General features: G+C 41.5%; 1 protein-coding gene across 1 annotated transcript in view; it reads left to right on the top strand.

Annotated features, from left to right (window-relative positions):
• Window positions 1–20696, top strand: part of LOC145394485 (uncharacterized) — a 49168-nt gene that overhangs the window by 14575 nt on the left and 13897 nt on the right. Inside the window, exons 2-3 of the mRNA XM_080268336.1 lie at window positions 11387–11576; window positions 15117–15320. Of these exons, the coding sequence (XP_080124462.1) occupies window positions 11387–11576; window positions 15117–15320 (394 nt within the window). The remainder of the gene's footprint in view (window positions 1–11386; window positions 11577–15116; window positions 15321–20696) is intronic.

Raw genomic sequence — 20696 nt, 5'->3', positions numbered from 1 at the left:
ACACCCCGCTCGAAGTGGAAGCTCACACCTTCAACGTAAGTGGTAATCTTGACAGGGTGAGAGTGCACCCCTTCATGTGGGTAGCTGTAGCAAACAGTTGGTAACACTGATTAGTTTTTAATTTTAAATATTGAAAAGAAAATGGCAGTTTCTAAGGTTCATATACAATATAATCTCTTAATGTTAGCAATTCTTACCTAATTTATCATGAAAAACTGATATTAATTCTTGAATACTATGTATGAGTATGTATACCATACCTATCCAATGGGGAAAATTCAGTGACAGACATAGCTTCAGAGTAGTTCATTCGGTCATTTATAACCCTATGAATACACCTTGGCTGGTCGCACCGATTTTGATTGTATTTCTGCTCCAAATGCTTGTTTTTGCCACTTTTCCCACCCAGAACCCTGAAAACCCACCAGTTACCCCAGGACACTTGGGGGGGGGAGGGCTAATTTGAAAACCAATCACGAGCACCGAAAATAAAGGTCTAATTCGTTCAAATCACACCAAAATACACCAGAAAAATATACTGTACTGCCAACCCAAAGCAAAATAGTACGGACTTGTAAAAGTTTACCGAATGCAAACATGATGAGACTTTGTATTTCAAACTAGCTGGCTGTGCACGATTCGTCCGGCCATTGTTTACTGTAGGAATCATTTCATGAAATAATCAAACTATTTATAAAAGTATCAATCACCATATCTAAACAGCTTCGTAAAAATACTGAAAAAAATATAATGGAAGTGGATACCGTATCTCATCTTAGTTTTCGTATCATTGTAAATTAACCATCTCCGGAGTGGTGAAGTCTTTTAAAACGATAAAAATATTAAACACTTGATTTTTTTCTGTACACTGTGTTTTTATCATTAAATTAAGTTCCAATCACACACACCATAGGGTCCTTCAAACTCTTTGCACAAGGCTACTATAATATGACGAAGGGACATGTGAAGGGGTGCTATGAGACTCCTCGCAGATTCCAGTACTACACTGGGGTAATCCTCTCCTGTTCATCGGGGAACATTCTCCCTTTCGTGCGTTTAGTTCATCAAAAGATACGCGTAGGGCAAGGTGAACGTCTGGCCACAGTTTAAGACTACAGCCATAAGCCCTCTCGCTGCACTTGGTACAGCCTTCGCCGGATGTTACTCATGCACATTCGTTCTGCTGTCCTTTTGTGACCTTGACATATACCAACACTCTCGACAGTATAATGGTTATAAATGACAGCACAGCTGGTGACCTAGATAAATGCATGGGGCGAGAAATGAACAGTATAACCTTATCCTTGCCCACTAGTTACAGTACGTGAGTGTAGTGCATGTGAGTTTGGCATGCTACTTTCATAACACACTGAAGCAACTCGTCAGGTTCAACGTCTGGACCCCTTGACACTCACACTATGCACCTCTGTGCCAGTGCCCTCTTACAGGATAATTGTGTTATGGAATGAATACTGACAGGCTTGTAAACATCCCACCCCGGTGTTGGTTAGTAACTTCACACCTAATTATATAAGTGGATAATTAACAAATTTCTTATCCCCAAGCCAAGCCACACCTGACTCGTATTCCATTTAATGCATGTTTAAGGGAATCTCACAGTGAACTGTATGTAGCACTGTCTTCCACACAAATAAATCTGTAGGTCGTATTTATCACTAAAGATCACCATTACACATTATAAATCCGTGCTAACTACTCAAGCACACAACCACAACGCAGTTTTATTAATCCTTTAACCGCGGGCTTGTTTTGCTTTTTCTTGCGGCTCCCGAGGGGATATTCGCGCTTCGATAGACTAAAAATATTTGCCAAAAATCAGTTATTAGTCCTAGAATATTAAAATCATCTATGCTTATGGCACATACCTTCAGCTTTCTCCTGGGGTGTTTGTTGAGCCTTCGTCGAGTACCATAGGACTTGTGGAGACCTCTGAAGTTGGGTAACAAAGTCTCCACTTTACACTTCCCGAGAATCCGTAATATGATTACCACAGTCTAATATTATCACTAGAAACACTATTCTATGATTCGCAAATAGTTTGGAATCCATACTCCAAAAACAAACACTGTGTAAGCAATGAAAATTACCAGGGCGTATGACCTTCCCACTTGCGCTAGTTCGCTGCTGGTGTTCTGTCATTTATTATTCATAAAAACACTTACAGTTTATATTTCTATCACTATATAACACTTATATATATCTACAGTCTTTATCCATATGTTTCCTTCAGTAATAGTAGTTTATTATCACTGTAGGCATTCAATTTCTTTCAGTAAAGTACGTAGCATTCACTTTCTCGTCCTGTATGCTAGCATTGAGAGTGAATGTCACTTTCACCTTCACTCTCATAACTCATAGTTTTCATACATGCTAGAGTGAAACTTTCACTTTCATTACTTCTAGGGTATATACTCGTATTCTTATAATACTACTCATTTACATTTCTATTTACGTTCTCTATTTTATTTACGCTATTTACATTTCTGTTTTATTTACACTGTGTTATGCACTGTCACTTGAAATAACTTATAAAACTATTTTCCACTATTCACGTATAGTTACATTCATTGCTCTCACTTGCTGTTTACACATTATTTACACATTATAACAATTCCACTTGCACTGTTCTACTCAATAGAAAGATCGTAGTCACTCTTTTATCAATTGTCAGCCCTTTACCTCTTTCCACACGAGGTTTAGTAGGAGGTAAAGGTCACAGGGTCCTTTGCATGGGGCTGAAAAACGGCGGAAGTTAGCAGGAGCAAATCAGACATACCTTCACTTTGAAAGACGACAGTGAACTGATAGTGGTGGCCTCCTGCCGCCTGGCTGGCTTGGGTGAGTGCAATACTACCAACTTTAGCCTTGTGAGACCTGCTAATATATAGCAATGAAATGATTGGCAGGAAACCAAGACAATACAGAGTAAATTAGTTAGTTCCAGGTGAATGTGAATATCACTTAGGTTTCTCCCTTCCCTCCTTATATGTATATTTATTACGAAAATAGATTATATGGCATATTTCAAGGGGAAATAAACAGCGAAAATTAGGGAACGAGTGCACGTGAGGTGTTGTCAGGTGATAATTAGCCAATTCCAGGTGTATGGCACTATCACTTACCTTATTTCTTTTTTGTATATATTATATGATATAAGAATAGGGCATAGGGCTTATTTCAATGGATGAAATCAGTTGAAAATTCCAGGGAAGATTTACTTAGCATAGAATACAGTGTGGTGGCCTGCAATAATTAGGTAGTACCAGGTGAATGTAAATATCACTTAGGCTTCTCCCTTCCTTTCTTATATATATTTTTATTACGAAAATAGATTATATAGCATATTTCAAGGGGAAATAAACAGCAAAAATTAGCAAACAAGTGCATGTGAGGTGTTGTCAGGTGATAATTAGCCAATTCTAGGTGTATGGCACTCTCACTTACCTTATTTCTTTCCTGTATATATTATTTGGTATAAGAATAGGGAATAGGGCTTATTTCAATGGGTGAAATCAGTGAAAAATTCCAGGGAAGATTTACTTAGCATAGCACGGCTGGGCAGGCAAGAGGATAGGGTAATGGAGGGGAGGTAGGGAGGGGAGTCAAGAACGGGGAAAAATGGCTAAATTGTCAACAATGGATGGGAGTACAGATGAGATTAGGAGTGCTGACTAGTGTTGGACATAGGCAGTACTGTTAGATGATACAAGCCACCACTTGAAAGCCCAGGTGAATTCAAAATAACACAGAATCACAAAAGTGATGCCCCGCGGTATGATTCCTTGCTCCCAAGCATCACGAAAGTGACGCCCCGCGGTTAAGGGGTTAAACAAATACTGTATTTTATTTGGCGTTCACTCCACAGGATCTGCACACCATACATTACGTAAACCTGTCACATGCACACATCACCTTACGTATTAATACACATGACAAGTCTCGTAACTCCATGTTACGATGCAGTTTATCTTATTACGTGTAAGTCCAACATTGATTGAACATACCACCCGCTCACTTCACAAGATTTATAAGCTGTATTTTAGTGCTAGTAATCACCTGTACACAACATTATATGCGCTAACAACTCAAGTACGCAACACAACGCTATTTCCTCACAATGAAACACAAATATATTACTAAGTTTTCACTCCATGGGATTTGCACACCATACGTGACAAACATGTGTTTGTACACGTACACTTAACGTTAGATACACACGTCGGGACTGGCCCAGGTGTTCATGGCCGTCAAACCGAAGATAACGAGTGTCGCACCATCAACCCGACTCGCTCGGCCCCCCAGCTAGTTCCTTGAGATGAATCTTCGCCTCGTAGTAACCCAACTCGTACTTTAGTCTCCGATCAGCTTGCCGACAGACCTCATGTTTGACTGTAGTCACCACCGTACTATACCCAAATCTTCAGGATAATACAGTTACAGGATCTGCCAGTTGGACTTGTTCCTATATTTGTTAAACCTGCAGCAACAGAGAGACACTCTACATTCATACTGCTTAGCATTTAACACACAGCATGAACATCAAATCTTCAGCATTATAAGCACACTGGTCTATCATATCCATCATAGTCACTGGTATATATACATATATTCATACACACATGTGTGTGCCACAGTTACATCGATCCTTAGCCACTTAGTGCTACCACACGTGATGACATAACTTATGTGGTGAGGGTCTATGACTTCATGGGGACATAGCGTGTGGCTACTGACGTTACTGTTACCCACGGTTGTGGCACACTCACAGCCTTAGTTCGCGGACTCTATGTGTTAACTCTCCACACTCAATCTCCAGACTGACTTTTCTTCCTACTGTTTCTGTAGTGTACGCACTCCCATCATGAAAGATGACCAACACGTGCGGAGCCTGACCCCTTGATCTCACACCAAGGAACACCTCTCACCATGTGTCTATCTTGACAACTCTGCACCATTAGCAGTAGCTTTAACCTTCAATTAATAACCAACGATCTAGGCAAAACATCGTTAACCATGCGAGTTATTCGCCTTAACCAGTGTAAAGTGCTTACTACCTCTCAACAAAACGTGCAGCGACAACAGCCACCTTCATGGGTCTGAAGAGAGCATATGACGGCGAGGGTAGACAAGGACTGTGGAAAATATTAAGAATATATGAAGTAAATGGGAAGTTGTTAAATGCCGTGAAGAGTATATATGAGGGGGCCAATGCTACAGTGCATGAGGATAGTGAATTTGGCGAATTCTTCTTTCTGAATGTTGGGTTGAAACAGGGATGTGTCATGTCCCCGTGGTTGTTCAGTCTGTAAATGGATGGGGTTCTAAAAAGAAGTACTAGGTAGAGCAGTGTTTGGAAACTCCCTGTGCTATTGTTTGCAAATGATCCTATATTGTTAAGTGAAGACAAAGAGGAAATTCAAGGCTTGGTGAATGAGTTTGGGAGAGTGTGCGAGAAACAGAATGTAAAGGTGAATGTAGGGAACAGTAAAGTTATTGTCTTCGAGAGAAATGAAGTCACTGAATGTGTACAGTGAGGCTGGATGATGGGGAAGTGAAAAATGTGTGCGTTTCAGTACTTGGGTAGTGTGATGAGTAAGGACGGAAGTTTAGAGGGTGAAGTGCTTGAAAGGGTACAGTAGGGAAGAAAGGTTGCTGGTTCATTGAAAGCAGTGATAAGGAACAGGGAAGTGAGCATGGAAGTAAAAAAGTCGCTGCATGACAGTATTGTGATACCAACTCTAATGTATGGAAGTCAAGCTTGGACTTTGATGGGTGAACACAAGTCAAGAGTGAGAGCAGTGGAAATAAGTTATTTGAGGAGCATGTTGAGTTACATGGAGACAGACTGACAAATGAGGAAGTGAAAGAGTTTTGCGGTGTGGATGTGGATGTAATAGAAAGCGTTAGGAGAAATACACTGATCTCGTTTGGCCATGTGGAGAGGGTGGAGAGCGTGAGACTAACGAGGAGAATGTGTGTGAGTAAAGTGAGGGGGGGGGGGAGAGGAAGGAGGAGGCCAATGATGAGATGGAGGAATGGAGTGGAGAGGTATATGAGAGAGGGAGCCATTTCACTGTCCTGCTCCCAGCAGGACAGTGAAATGGCGGGGGACCGGGTAACATGGAGGCTGTTTGTTTGTGGCCACCCCTTACGGGATTAAGGCGTCTGGCAATTTATAGATAGATGTCCACACTGAAAAGGTAAATTGCATGTAATATGTAACCCACTCTCATATGACGAAGGAGACTCATAAGCAAAATAAAACAATCTGACATGTAGCAATAAGTAAATAGGTCAGATTCACACGCACAGGGGACAACATCCACGCTGGCTCGACTGTAACTTGAACGTCTCCCGATCTATGTGTTCCCTGAGCTTTGAGTTGAAAATCTGATCAGTGGCGAACATTTAAAGTGGATGATTGTACTACGTCTGTTCATATGGCAGCACCCTGTCGGATCACACCTATGACAGACAGACACTACCACACACGGACATAATCAGAACAACACTTCCAAATTCACAAGCACGCTTTCATTACTGACACCTCTTTCCGTATTGTGCTTGGTCCGTGTGGTAGAGTCAGTAGTGGCTATCATTATCCATCTTAGAAGGGGCTCTAGAGCTGAAATGGACAATATGACTCATGAACTGGAACTGATATAGACTTAGAAGATGAGGTTTCTGGTGGTAATACAAATAATAACGATAATAATAATAATAATAATAATAATAATAATAATAATTATTATTATTATATTATTATTATTATTATTATTATTATTATTATTATTATTATTATTATTATTATTATTATTACTACTACTACAACTACTACTATACTGCAAAGTCATAACGTCCTTCAATGATAATAGTGAAGGACAAAATAAATCACGCAGGAAGAAGTGCCTGAGAGCCTCCTAATTTCACAAGGATTTCAGTTCATTTTTATTCCATTCTCAGCCTACGAGCAGGAGGCGCTTTTGTACCTGGAGGAGATACAGCAGTCAGAAGGAGCTGCTTCACTGCTATAACGCTCTCCTGTGCTCTGTATCATTTTCTGTCTGTAGAGTAAATGAAATATACATAACGTGTCAGAGTTGTTGTTGTTGTTTTTGTTGTTGCTGCTCCTGCACAACCCCAGTCTTTCTGGCCGAGCAGACCCATCAACTGCAGTCAATCAATCGCCCCTACAGGGTCGTTCCGTGCAGTGAACTGACGTTCCCTCGCCACACATTCTAGGCGTGTAGAAGAGTGTGGAGTTTTTTTTTGGAATGGACGCTGCATTTGTGGAACCATACTATACTCCATTTTCTTTATTGAGGCGAAGATGCACTTGACAGGTTCATGATGATTGGCTGAAAGCAACATATCCAAAAAATATTTACTAACCCAAATTTCCCCCTCAGATATTTGTTGTCAGTTAATAATGCTAAATTATGAAGTGATGTTGCATTCAGCCAATAATCACCAATCTGTCAAGTGCATCTTCGCCTCCATAAAAAAAAAAACTGAGTATAGGCTCCACATCACCCTCTTGCTTAGTTATACGGTTACCACCCAGCACTGTGTTTGTTTTTTTGGGTTACAGGAAACAATAAGGATTTTCACTCATTGTGGAGATGCATGAAGTGGAAAGACGAATAATAAAAGTGACAGGAAGAATGGAAAAAATAAGATGAGAGGATGACAGACACAGAAGATGATAAAGGTGCGGAAAGAAGTAGGCAACAGATGTCGGTAGTTCTATGGCGTTCTATGGTAGGTGGGGGCACCCATCGTCCACTCATTCAGTGTAGAGATGCCATATGATCTCTACACTGAGTCAAAAGCCAAATGGTTTCCTGTACCCAGGAAACCATTTACTACGCTGGGTGGTAACCATATAACCGGGGTATCTGGCAGGGTTAAGTGTCCTCCAGATTCCCCTATCCAAAATCACTTAATCATGACATTCGTTTCAGAGAGCCTCGGAGGGTCCAATACCTGCCCAGGGCCCCGATCAAATGGGTAGATTCGCATGGCCATGTGGAATGTGAGAGGTGTGAATGAGGAGAGCAAAAGGATGGAAATGGTGAATGTGTTCAAGAGTGTGAGATATGCCCTGATGGCACTGTGTGAAACGAAGATGAAAGGGTGTGAAGTGGAGGAGTGGGAGGATGTGAAATGTGTAAGATCGGGCATGAATGGGCAAGGAAGATGCAAGGGAGGAGTTGCTTTGTTGATGAATGAGGTGTGGCAGAGGGGAATGAGAGACTACAAATGTGTCAGCTTGAGGTGTATGTATGTCAAGTTCAAGTTTGTGAAGGTGAAAGTGGCAGTGATTGTAGCATATGCGCAAGAGGACGGGCGTGAGAGAGAGAAGTAGTGGGAGAAATGCCCAGGAGTTATAAAGTGCTCGTAATGGGGGATATGAACGGAAGAGTAGGCAGTGGTCCTGAGGATGACATAATGCGTTGTGTGTTGTTATGGGGTACCTGGAGAAAATGATAATGGAAAGAGACTAAAGGATATATGTCAGGAGAGGAAATTGTGCATTTGTAACTCGTATTTCAAACACAGAGATGCACATACATATACATGATACAGAGGGAACGGGGATCGTAATGAAAGAAGTCTGATTGATTACATGCTTGTAGAGAGGTCGATGATGGGAATGGGTGCTGATACGAGGGCCGTGAGAGGACGATGTGGAGGTTTGTCAGATTATATGGTTGTGGTATGCAAGATCAAATTGAGAGGAGTGAGGTGGATCAGGAGAGAGAGAAGCAATCAGGGAGAAAGACTGAAAATTGAGAAGCTGAGGGTCAAAGAAACGGTAGGTGATTACAGGACTAAAGGAGAGGAGGAGTTAGAAATGGTGAATTGGAATGAAATGGATCTGCACAGTCTGTGGAATGCATAAAGGGATTGCTTAGTTAGGAATGCTAAAGCGGTGTGTGGTGTGGCAAGAGTAACAACGAAGAAGAAAGGTTCGGCATGGTGGAATCAGGAGGTAAACAGAGCAGCGGAGGAAAAGAGGAAGAAGTGGCTAAAGTGAATGCAGGATAGGGGTTCAGTTGAAATAAGAACTGAATATGTTGAGAGCAAGAAGCACGTAAAGAGACTAGTGAAGAGGAAAGAGAAGGAGGTAAATGAGGATCTAGGAAGAAAATTGAATGCGAACTACTCTGAAAATAGAAAATTATTCTGGAAAAAGGTGCGGAAATGTAGAAGTGAAAGCAGAAAGAAATGTGATGGTGTGAAGGATGTAGGTGGTAGATTATTAACCCATGGGGATGAAGTAAGGACCAGATGGAAAGGATATTTCGAAAGCCTGATGAATGGGAACAGAGAGAGCAGAGCAGCTCAAAACATGTTTGGTTTTGGGCGTGTGCAGAGAAGGAATGCACTAACAGGAGACGTGACACTCGCACAGGTGAAGAGTGCTGTGAAGCGGCTGGAAAATGGGAAAGCAGCTGGGGTTGATGAGGTGTATGCAGACATGCATAAGTGTGGTGGAGAGAGTGGAATGAAGTGCTTGTTGGAGATATGTAACAAGGCATGGATGAGTGAAACTGTGCCTGCAGAGTGGAAAAAGGCTATGACTGTAACCCTGTACAAAAACAAACGTGAGCGAAGTGAGTGCAAGAACTATCGTGGCACAAGTTTATTGAGTGTGGTAGGGAAGATATATGAAAGAACTGTTATAGAGAAAGTAAGAGAGATATATCAGAAGTCCTAGTGAGTGATGAACAGGGTGGCTTTAGGACTGGCAGAGGATGTGTGGATCAAATATTTGCAGTGGGACAGATAGTACAGAAGGCTTGTGAGAAGGATCATAAGGTGTTTATGGCATTCATGGATCTGAGAAAAGCATCCGACAAAGTGGACAGAGAAGGCTTGAGGAAAGTTATGCCCATGTACGGTGTAGTGGTTATGCTGCTTCATGCCGTCAAGAGATTTTATGATGGTAGTGAAACATTTGTATGGGTTAATCGGCATCTAAGTGAATGGTTCACAATCTGTGTGGGCGTGTGATAAGGTTTTGTGATGTCCCCATGGTTGTTCAATATATGTATGGATGAGATGATGAGAGAAATAAAAACAACAGTAATGGAGAGAGAGATGGCGTTGGTAATGAATGGTGATGGATGGAATATCTCAGATTTGTTGTATGCTGATGATGCAGTACTGCTTGCAAGTACCGGACAAGAACTTGGTAGGCTAGTGCAGAGTTTTACTGAGGTCCGTGAACGTCGTGCCTTAAGAGTTAATGTAGAAAAGAGTAAAGTGATGGTTATTGAGAGAGAAGATGGCTCCCAGTGCGATGTAACAGTGAATGGAGAGAAACTGGAATTGGTAAGAGTTCTAATACCTGAGTACAGTGATAGAAAAGAGAGGAAAAGTGCAAAAGAAGTGGAAAGTAGAGTGACACAAGGAAGAAAAATGGCTGGTGCAATGAAGGCCTCGATAAGAAACAGAGGCTTGATTGTTGCAGCTGCACGAGGCTTACATGAAGGAGTATTAGTGCCAACTTTAACATATGGATTTGAGACTATGGTGTGGCATGAAAATGAAAAGTCAAGAGTAAGAGCAGTGGAGATGGGACTGCTGAGGAATGTATGTGGAGTATAGAGGATGGACAGGATACGAAATAATGTGATTCGTGAAAGATGCGGAGTAAGGAAGTCGGTGGACACCAGAATCGAAGAGAATGTACTGAGATGGTATGGTCATGTGGAGAGAATAGATAACAACAGAGTGGTGAAAAAGGTATATATATCTGAGCGAATTCGAAGGAGGGAGGAGGCGAGGTAGGCCAAGGAGACGGTGTAGAGATGTGGTGGATGAGTGTGTGAGGAAGCAAGGTTTGGAAGTCGGTGAGGCTAGGAAATAGACAGGAGATCGAACTGGCTGGATGAATGTTGTGAGGAGAAGTGCATGATCAGGGAATTTGGCACCCCCTTTTAACGTGGCAGCATCTGGATTGACTCTATCATGTACGATTATGTGAAGCTACAGAACGTGGTGAATGTTTTCGGCGTATCCGATGGAGCCAGGATTCCCGGGGCTAGAATGATGAGTGAATGGAAGTGTGGCCCATTGGATTGGGCAAATTTGGGCTGTTTGGACATTGCTACTCCTCACTCTGCTCTTGGGTGGGAAAGGAGGTCCGGATGATGATGATGATGATGATTTTTTTTGTCTTCAGAGTTTTTTTTTTTTCACTCCAGGAAAGACTCTAGGAATTCCAGGTGCTGAATGTAATCTTCATTTACCTTTCAGTGTTAGAGGCTTTCCAAAGTTCAGGAAAAGCATCTTGAGAATGCCACAGTAAACTACAAAAATACATCACTGGGCTAATATGTATCGCTATACACAGACGATGGACCACATGGCGTCACACGGTGTGGCGGTGCTGCTGCCGTGGCGCATCACACTACCCCTCAACCCCAAGGACAAGGTGCCAATCTTTGTCTCTGTGATGGAATGGGCGGAGGAACACCTCGAGGACATATTGCACAGGAACGGTATCCCACCCACCGTTCACCTCGACCTGGAAAACATTGTCCGTGAGTATGACACCAGTTATAGTATTGTTGTCCATAAGAGGATGAGGTGGTGGTCATACAGTTAGAGAAGTAACTCTGTTTGAAGCAATGGGAATTCGATCCAAGGAGAGAGAGAGAGAGAGAGAGAGAGAGAGAGAGAGACAGACAGACAGACAGACAGACAGATCGGATGCATTTAAAGGTCCGGATGTATAAAAGATTTCAAAAGTCAAACAGGAAGAAATCTGACGGTCCATTCCAGAAAGTGATGAAGGAAAAGAACCGGAATTATCTAAGGTGGACTTGGAGGAGAAAGTCAAAGCAAAGAGTTTTGTTTTATCGGTAGAAGAAACAGTTATAAAGACATCAGAGTGGAGAAGTGGCGGGAAGGATGATGAGTTTAAATTGTTAGGAATGTTTCGGCAAGGTGCCAGAAGGAGAGGGAAGAATCTGAGTTGGAAAGTTCAGAGCACTGAGTATGAATGAAATTATTTTTAACAGAGTGAAGAACAGACTTAGCTCAATTTTTGGAAGAAACACAAAAGAAACGTGATTCAGGGGTTTGTTGACTTTGATACATTTGTAGGCTCTCTCCTTGTTGTGGACAGCATTAGAACAATCAATCAATCAATCAATCATTTCCTGTGGCACCCTCGGGGATGCATAGGGCCTCGATGAACTCACACCACCACATCCTATCTTGTGCTAACTCCTCAAGATCTCCCCAACACTCATCTCCAGCTTCCCGTCTCATTGTCCTCACCCACGTCTCTTTTGGCCTTCCTCTACCTCTCCTACCAAGTGCCACCCACCCTGGTGTACCTCGTACTATTCCCTGTCTCCTATACACATGTCCTAGCCACTTTCATCGTGAGAATCTAACATATTCATCGATCGGCTGCACTCCCGTTATTTCTCTAATTCTACTATTTGGTATCCTTTCCCACCACTTAACTCCTAATATTTTTCTAAGTGCTTTATTTTCAAACACCAAAATTTATTTTCCATAGTCACTGTGCTGTACCAAGACTCGTGTCCATAAATTAAGATACTCCTAACCATTACCTTATAAAGTTTGATTTTTGTATGAACAGAAAAATTGTTATTATTCCAAATATTTTTAAGCATTCCCATTGCCTGATTAGCCCTCTTTAACCTTTCCTCGAATTCAAAGTTCAAAGAACCATCCTTGGCTAAATAAGTACCTAAATATTTAAACCTATCAACTTGCTTTACAACCATACCTCCAATTACACATTCCTGCGCATTTTCCATATTCATATTGATTATTTCAGTTTTTCCACAATTAATAACCAAACCCACCTTGCGACCTTCACTCACCAAACAGTCCAACACTCTCTGCATCTCTTCTGGCCCATCACAAATCAAAACTATATCATCTGCATAATCTAAATCCAAAAGTTTCCTGTTTTCTCCCCAAAGTATACCTGCACCGGTTTCTGTTCCAACGCGTTTCATAATGTAATCAATGACCAATATAAATAGTAAAGGCGATAGAACACCACCTTGAATTACTCCGGACTTGACTTCAAACGAATCACTCAGACAGCCATCAACCATCACTTTACAAAATGTGTCCTCATGCATGTTCATAATGACCCTCACAAACTCCTCTGGTATTCCATAATGTCTCATGATCTTCCCCATAGTCTCTCTCGAAACACTATCAAAAGCCTTTTCAAAATCAACAAAACAAAGACTTAACGGTACTCTCATTTCATTAACTTGCTGCATCAAATGCCTAACTATAAAGATATGATCATTGCAACCACGTCCCTTTCTAAAACCAGCCTGTTCATCCCTCAGAATACCCTCAACCACTGGCTCCAACCTATTTAACAACACTCTACTGAAAACTTTCAAAGCTATCGGTGACAAAGAGATTCCCCTCCAATTACCACATTCACTCAGGTCTCCCTTCTTCGGAATTTTAACAATTACACCATTCTTCCAAACTGATGGTAGTAACCCCGTCACCCATATCTTATTGAATAGCTTGGTCAAGATCATTATTAATCTATCCCCCTCCACTTTAAACATTTCCGGAAATAAACCATCCTCCCCTGGTGCCTTGTTATTCTTTAACTGTTTTACTGCTTTCTCCACTTCTGCAAGCCTCAACTCTCCTGTTTCTATATTTAAATCTTCCTGAGCAGACGGTATATCCTCTTCTGGTGGTATTGGTCTATTAAGAACTGTCTCAAAATGCTCTTTCCATCTATTTTTAATATCTCCATCTTTGGTCAATAAATTTCCTGCCCAGTCTCTAACTGGTATTTCCTTGCGTTTACCTGCATTACCACTCAGTTCTCTAATCGATTCATATGCTATTCTTTGACTCCGTCCATCATTTTTGTTTATTAAGATTTCAGTCTCTGCAACCTTTTCATCCACACATCTTCTTTTATCTCTCCTAGCTAACCTTCTTACTTCTGAATTCAAACTCCAGTACGCAGCTCTTGCTAATTCAATCTCTCGTTCATCAACGCATTGCATCTCACTCCTCAATTTAGCCTCACCTCTCCTTTTTATTATATCCCACGTTTCCTCTGATATCCATTTCTTTCTCCTGAATCTATATCTCCTTCCAATCGTACATTCAGCAGTCTCATGCAAAACTTTGTTCACATCCTCCCACATCTCATCTACACTTCTCTCCCCCTCTTCCAACGTTTCCAACACCAAAAACCTATTTCTGCATTCTAATCTGAATTCCTCCTTTTCTTCTCCTTCCCTTCTAAGCTTAACAATATCGTATCTACCAACACCAGATTTTTCCTTCTTCTGATTTTTAAGTTTAAACCCTATTTTTGCAATGCTGAGTTGATGGTCACTACCAATATCCGCTCCCCGTTTAACATGAACATCTAGCAGAGAACTTCTATGCCTCCTACTGATGGCGATGTGATCAATCTGATTTTTATATTTTCCACACGGCGACACCCAAGTTGTCTTGTGTATATTGCAATGCTGAAAGAGTGTGCCCCCGATGACTAAGTCATTTGCTAGACAGAAGCTTCCAAACCTCACTCCGTTTTCACTCATCCTACTACCAACTCCCATCTTACCCATACATGCCTCAAATCCCTCATTTGAGCAGCCCATTACTGCATTAAAATCTCCAACGCAGATCAAAACATCATGTCTAGGTACCCTTCCTACTCCTTCTTGCAACTTTTCATAAAATGTGTCTTTCCTTTCATCGAGTGCATCATTAGAACAAGCGTGATTAAACCAAGCTTTTTTTTTTTTTCACTAGTCGCAGGATAAGAGAAAGGAATGTATGCTTCCATGCCCGAGAGAATAACCTCCGAAATGTGCATGGCATACTCAGATGACTCTTGGCCATGGAAGTAAATATTATTCCAGGGAAAATCAAAGAAGTACTGTCTGAGGGCCTCCCCATCAGCAGCTCCAACATGCCACAGCCGTTGTTTCTTGGGAGGGTCCACAGGCCTTTGTTCCTATGAAGAGGAACAAAGCTGTATTACTTTGTATTACATCCGTGAGTTATATTTTCATCCTGGTTACCTGTTACAGTGGGTGGTCACTCTGCGGGGAGCCACGTGTTGGTGGAGTACTTGAAGAGCACGTGTGGGAAAGTGAAAGGGCAGGTGCTGATGAGCCCTGTGGATGGCATGGACCCCGGTGGCACCATCCCGGAGTTCTGCATCACCCCCGGCCAGACCCTCAACTACAACACACCCTCACTCCACCTCGCTGCAGGACTCGATCCCATCCCAGGTTAATATCATTTTCTTTCTTTAATTAATGTTGCAGTATATAACCAACTGCCAGGCAGTATTCTTCATTAAGTTAACATCCAGATGAGTTCAGCCTCCTATAGTACAGTATATGCTAAGATGGTTTTTTGGATCTTAATCATTGACATAATATGAAATCTGCATCAGTATAGAGATTCCTTAAAGAAATCAGAAAATGTGTCTGAACATTTGTCTACATCTCACACAAATACATTCATTTTTGTGCTAGTAAGAATGCATATTGATGCCTGTTTTACAAGTTTTTCTTTTAATTAATACTAGTTAACATTTGCTTATGTGGAAGACATTTTCATAGAAGAATTTTCTTGGCTCACTTTTTTCCCTTCTCCATTAGTAATCTACTATTTTTATCTTTCACTCCTCAACTAACTTCTTTGGCACCCTGTCTAACTCTATTTACCTCTTTCCAGAATATTTTCTTACGTTCCTTCCACTTTACACTCAAGTTCCTTTCAAATTCCTTATCCGTTTTCTTCTTACTTTCTTACTAATCTTTTCACCTCCTTCTTCCTCTCTACATATAACACTCTCTTCCATGTCTCAACTTCTTCCACGCCCCTGTTTCTCATCCACTACTATATGCTTTCTTTTTTCCCACAGCCTCTCTCACTTCTTCATTCCACCATGCTGTTCCTTGCACCCCCTTTCGTCTTCTCTTCACCCCACACACCATCTCACATCTCACAGATTTTTTCTGTGAATATCTTGCATTACGAGTGGAGAAGGGAGAAAAAGTGAGCAGATAAAGAGAACACTTTAAGGAATTGTTGAACATAGAGACAGAGAAGGAGGGATGCGAGAAGAGAGAAAGAAATCAGTAGGATGGAAGTTGTGCAAGCAATGAAGAAAGTTAAACTGGGGAAAGTCCCAGGAATTGATGAGTGGGGTGAAATGCTGAAGCATGGGGGGGAGATAGTAGTGGAATGGATGTGGAAGATGTCCCGATTGGCCTAGGAGGAAGGTAGTCCCGGAGTATTGGAAGTCAGATATAAATATTCCCTTGTACAAAGGGAAAGGGGAAAAAGAAGTGTGTGGTAATCATAAGAGCATTGGTCCTCTTAGTGTAATTGGAAAAGTATATGGTAGGATACTTATTGACAGAGTTAGGAAAATAACAGAGGAATTAGTGGGAGAAGAAGAGGGAGATTTTAGGAGTGGAAGAGGTTGTGTTGATCAGATATTCATTCTTAGATCTTTAGTGGAAAAGTTTCTAGAGAAGGGAAAGAAGTTGTATGCGGCCTTCATGGATTTGGGGAAAGCATATGACAGGGTGGATAGACAAGGATTGTGGAAAGTATTAAGAATATATGGAGTAGCTGTTGAAGGCAGTGAAGAGGATGTATGAGGGTGCTAAGGCTGCAGTGCGTGTGGATAGTGAACTGAGTGCTTTTTTTAGTTCAAGGTTGGATTGAAACAAGGATGTGTCATGTCTCCATGGGTGTTCAATCTGGATATGGATGGGGTTATAAATGAGATACTAGGTAGGAGAGTGGATGTTGGAACGGCCCTAGTGAGAGAGGACAGAGTTTGGAAACTTCCAGTACTGTTGTTTGCAAATGATACTGTTTTGTTAGGTGAAGACGAAGGGGAGCTGCAGTGCTTGATGAATGAATTTGAGAGAGTGTGTAAGAAACGGAATCTAAAGGTGAATGTAGGGAAGAGTAAAGATGTGGTCTTCGAGAGAAGTGAAGTCAGTGACTGTAGAGTGAGGCTGGATGAGGAGGAAATGGAAAATTTGGGTACGTTTAAGTACTTGGATAGTGTGATGAGTAAGGATAGAAATTTAGAGGGTGAAATGCTTGAAATGGTACAACAGAGAAGAAAGGTTGCCGGTTCATTGCAAGCAGCGATAAGAAACATGGAAGTGAAAAAGCTACTACATGACAGCATCGTGATACCAGCTCTAACGTATGGAAATGAAGCTTGAACCTTGTTGGAGGGAGAGAAGTCAAGAGTGAAAGCAGTGGAAATGAGTTATTTCAGAGGAGCATATGGAGTCACATGGAGAGACAGAGTGACAAATGAGGATGTGAAGGAGCGTTGTGGTGTGAATGTGGATGTGATAGAAAGCGTTAGGAGAAACACATTTAGATGGTTTGGCCATGTGGAGAGGATGGAGAGTGAGAGACTGACGAGGGAAGTGTATGTGAGTGAGGTGGAGGGGGGGGAGGGGGAGGGGGAGACCATGGATGAGGTGGAGGGATGGCGTGGAAAGGTATATGATAGAGGGGTGTGTGAGCTGGGAGCAGGGCAATGAAATGGCGGGGGACAGGGCTACATGAAGGCGAGTTGTTTGTGGCCACCTCTTACGAAATTAAAGCTTCTGGCAATAGATAGAGAGAAATTTCTTGGAAATTAAGTCTTAAAATAATGGCATGTCTGAATCCATCAAGAGTCCCAGACTCATATTTCACTTTGATTTTCGCAATTTAAATGGCCCCCATGATACTTAAAGACCATGTGTTTGATCGAGATTGTTGTCAGATGCACATATAAATGTTTTTTTTCATTCATTATCTCGTTTATATAAAAGAAACCTTAATTTTCCACCTGTTTCTCACACAATCCATCACAACAGTCACTAAGTTTACCAGCATGAAGGTTTGGAACATTGCTCTACTGATTTGTCTCTTGTCTCTGTTTATTGCGGGGGGAACCTTGTTACATTCTGTGTCTCAAAAACTCAAAGCCTCCATTTGTCGACTTGGCAAGCTCTTATACATAACTTCCATTACCTTGAACAATACAGACTCAGTCGTTCATCATCGAATAAAATTTTTGCATCTCCTTTAGTTTTCATCTATCATGGAAAGATCACATCGTATCTCTTGCAAAAACATCATCACAGGGTTAAGTGTGTTGGTCTGACTCAGCGCATTGATTACCCTACGTAACTGGTAACACTGTACAGGGGAATAATTTGCCTATGTATGAAGTACAGCATTCATGAGTGGGCAGCTTCTTCACACGCAACCCTGCTAAACGTGGCGGAATCAATAGCTTTTTGTCCCATCATCTCCACCCGTCTCGCTGACACCCTTCATCCTTTCAATCTTCGTTGCAGTTTGCATCTCTCTCTCTCTCTCTCTCTCTCTCTCTCTCTCTCTCTCTCTCTCTCTCTCTCTCTCTCTCTCTCTCTCTCTCTCTCCTCCCCCCACCACCATCATCGTTATCATCGTCATCATCAGCCAGTAACATTCCACTGCAGGACGTAGGCCTCTCCCAAACGCTTATACTTATCTCGGTCATGTGCCATTTCTTTCCTGTCCAGAACTCTAAGATCTCACACGAATTCTCTGTCTTCATCGCTTGCTGTTTGTTTATTTTTAGTCTGGGACCAAATCTCCAATATAATTATTTCATCACACCACCTAGTTTCTGGTCTTGCTCTTGGTCTTTTTGAATCAGTTATTACCCAGTCTGTTTCTTTCCTTGTCCATCAGTTGTCGTGTCTTGTACAAATATAGCCCGCTCACTGCCATTCCTTCTTTTTAATTTATTTTATTACGTCTTCTTCTTCAGTCCGTTTCCCAATTCAAGGTGATTCTTTCCTGTCTCTTAAAGAGATTCCTAGCATGGATCTTTCCATACGTCTCTGGGCACTTTTTTACTTTCCAGTAGTTCGGTCACTGTCCATGTCTCTGAGCCGCCAGTCATTATAGAGAGAACACACAGATTAAAAACTTTTCGCTTTCAACATAATTGTAACGCATCCTTTAACAGGCTGCTCTGTCCACCAAACGCGCTCCAACCCAGCATTATACATCTACTTAATTCAAGTTCGATTGAAGGATTAATTTGTGAGTATTGCCCTAGGTATGCAAATTCATCAACAAATTCTAAAACTTCATCTTGAATTCCTATTTCCTCAACTTCAGCTAGGTTATATAACATGACTCTTGTTTTTTTCTTATTCATCTGCTGGCCTACGCAAAGGGCTTTCTCTGTTTAAATCTTTTATCAATTGACCCGCTTTAGAGAACGATGTCATCTGCTAACATGAGCTTCCTAAGATATTCCTCTTGTTTGTTTGTTTTTTTAATCCCTTTGTTACTCCCATTATGCCTTCTTAATACTTCTAAACATGCTGCAATCAATTTGGGCATGATTGTATCGCCTTCTCTTACATTTGGTTTTACTAAGGATTTTTTTGTAGTGTGTGTATGGAACTTACTGGTTGCTGTTTCACGCCGGTATGTGTCTAATACTCTACAGCAGATCTCATCTACACTTCGTCTGCGAATTGCACTCAATATCACCGTTGTTTCTACTGAGTTGACGACTTGTTCGTTATTAATAAACGTCATACACAAAGGTTTCCTGTACTTATTTGCCGAAGTGGTGGCATGTGGAGATAGATAGATAGATAGATAGCATTTAGGAGTACTGCTCAGCCTTAGGGAACGGTCTATGAAGCCAAAACGTAGCCTCAGACACACACACACACACACACACACACACACACACACACACACACACACACACACACACACACACACACACACACACACACACACACACATATATATATATATATATATATATATATATATATATATATATATATATTTAACCCATTGGAGCCCGGTGTCCGGAATATTGGACAGAACTGGGATTTTTCAAGTCTTTATAAAGTAGGGAACCCCCAGGAAGGGACCCATGAGCTTCGCGACTATGAGCCGACAGGTGGAGGGCGGTACGCTTGGTACCCACCCGGTGCCATGCCTCGCCCGGTACCCCTGGGATCCAATGGTATATATATATATATATATATATATATATATATATATACATATATATATATATACGTGATGGGAGATATGAACGGAAGAGTTGGCACTGGTCCGGAGAATGACATAATGGGTTGCTTTGGAGTACCAGGAGAAAATGATAATGGGAATCGACTAAAGGATATGTGTCAGGAGAGGATGTTGTGCATTTGTAATTCATATTTCAAACACAAAGATGCACATAAATATACATGGTATATAGGAAACAGGGATCGTGCTGAAAGAAGCCTGATTGATTACGTGCTCGTAGAGAGGTCGATGATGGGAATGGTTGCTGATGCGAGGGCTGTGAGAGGACGATGTGGAAGTCTGTCAGAGCATATGATTGTGGTATGCAAGATCAGGCTGAGAGGAGTGAGGTGGATCAAGAGAGAGAGGAGCAGTCAGGGTGAAAGACTGAAAGTAGAGAAGCTGAGGATCAAAGAAGTGGCAGATGATTACAGGACCAAAGCAGAGGATGAGTTAGAATCAGTGAACTGGAATGAATGGGATCTGGACAGCCTGTGGAATGTATATAGGGATTACTTAGTTAGGAATTCTAAAGA

Source organism: Coenobita brevimanus, chromosome 27 (genome assembly GCF_032717465.1).
Source record: "Coenobita brevimanus isolate Jiangsu-jjx chromosome 27, ASM3271746v2, whole genome shotgun sequence".
Lineage (NCBI taxonomy): Eukaryota > Metazoa > Arthropoda > Malacostraca > Decapoda > Coenobitidae > Coenobita > Coenobita brevimanus.
Note: the sequence above shows the minus strand (reverse complement) of the source record. Positions and strands in the feature narration are given on the sequence as shown.